This window comes from Wyeomyia smithii, chromosome 2 (assembly GCF_029784165.1).
Source record: "Wyeomyia smithii strain HCP4-BCI-WySm-NY-G18 chromosome 2, ASM2978416v1, whole genome shotgun sequence".
NCBI lineage: Eukaryota > Metazoa > Arthropoda > Insecta > Diptera > Culicidae > Wyeomyia > Wyeomyia smithii.
In genome coordinates this window covers 206,118,679-206,123,324 of record NC_073695.1, presented here as the reverse complement: position 1 = coordinate 206,123,324, position 4,646 = coordinate 206,118,679, and the positions used below count along the sequence as shown (strand labels likewise).

General features: G+C 44.3%; 1 protein-coding gene across 1 annotated transcript; it reads left to right on the top strand.

The window, feature by feature from the left end:
- Positions 1–519: 519 nt before the first annotated feature.
- Positions 520–3,654, top strand: LOC129724483 (chondroadherin-like). Its single transcript, XM_055679420.1, has one exon. The coding sequence runs from the start codon at positions 1,014–1,016 to the stop codon at positions 2,802–2,804; it is 1,791 nt and encodes a 596-aa protein (XP_055535395.1). The 5' UTR covers positions 520–1,013; the 3' UTR covers positions 2,805–3,654.
- Positions 3,655–4,646: the final 992 nt, after the last annotated feature.

Sequence of the window (4,646 nt, the reverse complement as noted above, 5' to 3'; positions counted from 1 at the left end):
TTGACGATTCGTGAAAAGCCGGCGTCTTCTTGGGTCACGCAAAATCCAACATCAATCGCTGAATTATGATAAGCCTTTGCGTTGTTGGTGAGCCGTGCAAGGAACGGCGTTCCGGACGTCACGAGACACAATGAACCCGATAAACAGGCCCAGCATCCAGACGCGACTGATGGATGGCGCGCCAGGATCTAAATTTAGAGTTGGTCCTCCTAGCGCGGCCAATCGGTTCCCGCTAGACGACGGCACGAGCAGACGGGTTGAGTTCGGGTGAGAACCCGGCCGAACGTAGTTCGTGCAATTGTTTACATACTTTTCGCTCTCCGGTGAGAGTGAGTGACCGCGCTTCGGTCGGTTTTCGGGTTTCTGTTTTGAGTTATGTTCTTCATTGTAGAAAGATCCTTGCTGTTTCCGTGCAGTTCGGTTGCGAACCCGAAGCGGCACTCAGTACGCGAATGAGAACTGGCAAAGCGGTAAGAACATATAAGGGAGTGCTTTTATTGTTCGGACTTTAGTCAAAATACAACTCTCGCGATCGAAAGGTTCTTTGCGGTAGCATATTTCTAGAACTTGATGGTGGTAGCTCTTGTTCTGCCGTTTGGGAATCGGATAAACAGTACAAAAAACTTCGCTTCGACGCCAGATTCCGCGAGACGGTGACAATCTCGAGTGCGAGTGGTTCTTTTTTTAAGTGGACTAGAAACGTTCAGTTTCGATTATTGCGAACACGATTTTCGTAATAGACAATTGATAGGACGGGGCTTGGAGGGTGAAGAGAATGCATCAGTTAAGTGTTTGTTTATAAAAAAAAACAAGATTTCCCGTAAAGTGTCACATGTTGGGCCGGGCACTATTTGGGTTGAAGAGCGGATTTTTGTGTTAAGTGCCTTCCTCTAATTTATGATAAACATTTGGAGGAGCCGTTAGGATACAACGAGCCGCCCCGTGCACGGAAAATAAATGTTTGTGGAACGAAGCTGAAAAGACCTGTTGTTGTAAAAATAAATTCTAAAAAAATGAAGCTGTTGGTGTTAGTGTTGGCATTTGTGGCGACAGTTGGGGGCATTTCGTACTGCCCCAACAGCTGTACGTGTGACGACGAAAAGTTGCACGTCACCTGCGGCGAGGGCGAACTGGACGTACTGCCGATTGCGTTGAATCCGTCGATTCGCCGGTTGGTTATCAAATTCCACCGAATCCGGTCGATCGATTCGTCGATTCAGTTCTACACCGAGCTCACGATGTTGGATTTGAGCTACAATCATCTGCTGAGCATTCCGCAGGAGATTTTCATGTATCAGAAGAAGTTGCTGCAGTTACATTTGAATAACAATAAGATTGGAATTTTGAGCAATAAAACGTTCGCCGGACTGACCGAGCTGCGAGTTTTGAATCTGCGGGGAAACTTCATCGATAAGGTCACTAGCGAGATGTTCGGTACGTTACCGAAGCTGGAGGAATTGAACTTAGGTGGCAATCGGATTGCCGAGCTGGATGCGAAAGCCTTTCAAGGATTGACAGAGCTACGAGTACTGTATCTGGATGATAATGCCATCAAGACGATTCCAACGTTGTCTTTGACACCTCTTAAAACACTCGCCGAATTATACATGGGCACTAATTCACTTTACAATATTCAACCTGGTGCATTCGAGGGACTGCAATCACTACGTCGGTTGGACATCCACGGTTCAATGTTGGTGAACATCACCTCTGATACATTCCGTGGTTTGGATAACATCCGCGTGCTGGATTTGTCGGACAATCATCTACTGAAAGTTCCAACCGTACCGCTGAGCATTCTTAAGCGATTGGAAGAACTTACCATCGGCCAGAACGACTTCGAATCAATTGCCGAGGGTGCTTTCTTCGGATTGAGCAACCTCAAAAGTGTCGACATTTCCGGGGCTTTGAACCTGAAACGCATCCAATCGGGAGCATTTTCCTCGAATCCAAATCTGGAAAAGATAACCATCGCCTCGAACAAGGAACTGCAAGATATCGACGACGGATCATTCTCCGGACTACCACATATCAAAAAAGTAATTCTGCGGGACAACAAAATAACCACGTTCAGAGAAGAGTTACTTCCTTGGAAACATCTGAGCGACTTTGATCTGTCGGAGAATCCATTGACGTGCGATTGCCAGGTGCTATGGCTGCGGAATCTCTTGCACAGAAAAAACATCGAAACCGAAGAAGCCCAGATTGTGTGCGTTTATCCCGACCGGCTACATGGGGAGCCACTTCGCGAGATATCGCCGGAAATCTTGGGCTGCCAGCATCTACAGTCCAAGGAGCGGGCAATTTTTGGGGCTATAATAGTTGCTTCCGCTGCAACCGTCACCACGTTTGTGCTGATTGTATACCGGCTACGGCACCGCATGCTCGATACCTTCCGGCGCCATTGGCGTACCACAAAGCGGGACACTCTGCAGGAGGAGAAAGACATGGAAATCCAAAAGTCACTGGGTGGCGAAGCGGAATATCACCAGCCGCACTGCAATATCTATACCTATAATTACCACCCGGTGTTCAGGAATCTCCACCACCAGCAGCAACATCCGGCGTCGATGTATGCCACTGCCCAGTACACGCTGCCTTTCCCTCACTACCAGCCGCATGGAAGTTCCCATCAGCTACAGCAGCAGCCTCTACCGCAGACACCTGGAGCGGTGTCCACTCTGGGGCATCCCTCCAGTGGCAGCAGCTCGCTGGGTGCTGTTCAGTCGCAAAAATCCACCATCTACTCACCGCAGTACGCCCATCACATATATGAAGTACCGAAGAATGTTGCGGACACCTAGACAGGTTAGAGTGTTGTACGGTTATCGTCAACCATCATTGTTCATAGGATCATCTTCATTTTTTAAGTCCACTCACATGCGCACATCCTTAATTGTTATCAAAGTGTAGGCTAAGCAAGATGTATAAATTATTAAAACAAAAGTTGATAATATATATATATATATTACACGATCAGGCTAGACCGACAGTAGGAGAGATTGAAAGGGCTCAAACATTTAAACAAGGAGCAAATAAAGTCATATCGAGATTTTTTTGCTACTATTTCGTGTCATGTTTACTTAAGCAAGAAATTGTATCATATAATTCTAGTCAATTTGAAAAGATCTAAACGGAGATATATCAAAGACTGTCCTTTCAGGCCTATCAGGACAACCCGAGAGGCACTTCTGGTGTGAAAAAGTAAAAACAAAAAACACTTTATCTCACTATCGTTAAGAAGAGTTTGTGGCAGGTATTAGGTTTTATGTTCAAATCAAGCAATCAACAGACCCATTTCGGTACCCTTGCGGTTAACTGAGCAGACGGTGGAAATCGTTCGAAAATTTCCATCCCACGTTGTGTAAATATTTTTCCCACTGTACATAGGCATTAGCAAGGAGAACACAATCAGTGTTGCAGCAGAAATCCAACTAATAAAAAGTAACGTAAAACTCTTACACACTCACACACATACACAGAACACAAAAGTGAAAGCTAGTTATGTATTTTTATTAAACTTTTTTATAAGAAACCTCCAGAAAAAAAATCACTCAGAATGTGGTAAATAGCTACCGTAAGATTCAACGAAAATAAAAATGACATTGAGATACTGAACAAGGAACTGTTGTTACAGGAGAAAATAATAATTAATGACGTTTTTATTAAGCAATTCAAGTTCTCACAAATCCTCCCTGGTTCCGCTGCTTCCGCCGCTTGGTGCGCGTTTTGTCGCTTGTTTTGCTTCCGAAACTCGGGCCGCTTCTCGGAGACGACACTCTCTTCAATTTCCGCCGTCAGTCCGCGCCCGCCCGGGGGGCAAATTGGCTCATCTTCTTTTTGCAGCATGAAATCACGCCAGTTGCCAGGGGCTCCTCGAGTTTTCTGATGGGGGTGTTGTAGTTGCTTCACTGCTGGCACATTTGGCTTTCGATTGGATGCTCGGGTGAAATTGACGGAAGTTTTTTTTCTCCATCTTCTATTTTCCTGCAAGGTAAGTTTTGTTTTTGAGTTTGCTTCTGCTTCAGGACTTCGAACAATGAACCGGGAAATGCTCAGCAAGATGCTAGATGTGTTCATGTCGCGTGGAATATGTTTGACAGAATTGGAAAACTTTTAGATTGCCTACGTTTAAACCCATTCCGATGGGACATAATTTCGAACAAAAGGCATTTTTTGCTGAAGTACAAGCGCACGTAAGTATCGATGTTTGGGGTAATTATGCTGTTGAGGCAGACACCAACTTTTCTCAGTGGATCATAAAAGGAAAATACTTTACATTAACATATCTACATCCTATTTAGATATTGAAGACGAAAAGTCGTCGGCTTGATCGGAATTACCAATCCAAAATCTAAATTCGTTCGAATTGATCTTTCTGTGCGCCTTTTGGATACGAACTGCACAAAAAATCATGTTTATTCTAGATTTTAACTTATTACGAAAAGAAAAAACATCATATTTTTGTGCTTACAATGTGTAAAGATTAAAATTTAATGCCTTCATCTGTGCTGTCCTTGGCCAATGTTTGTTAAGGTTTTTTCTTGTCGCTCTTTATTCATGTTCATTTGTTTTTGTTGGCCTTCTGAAACTGAAAGCATTGTATAATTAATATTCTTTTACTGCCTCCCGCAATGACAACACAC

Coding starts and splice junctions, on each gene's coding strand:
- LOC129724483 (XM_055679420.1), top strand. CDS start 1,014: ATGAAGCTGTTGGTGTTAGTGTTGGCATTTGTGGCGACAGTTGGGGGC.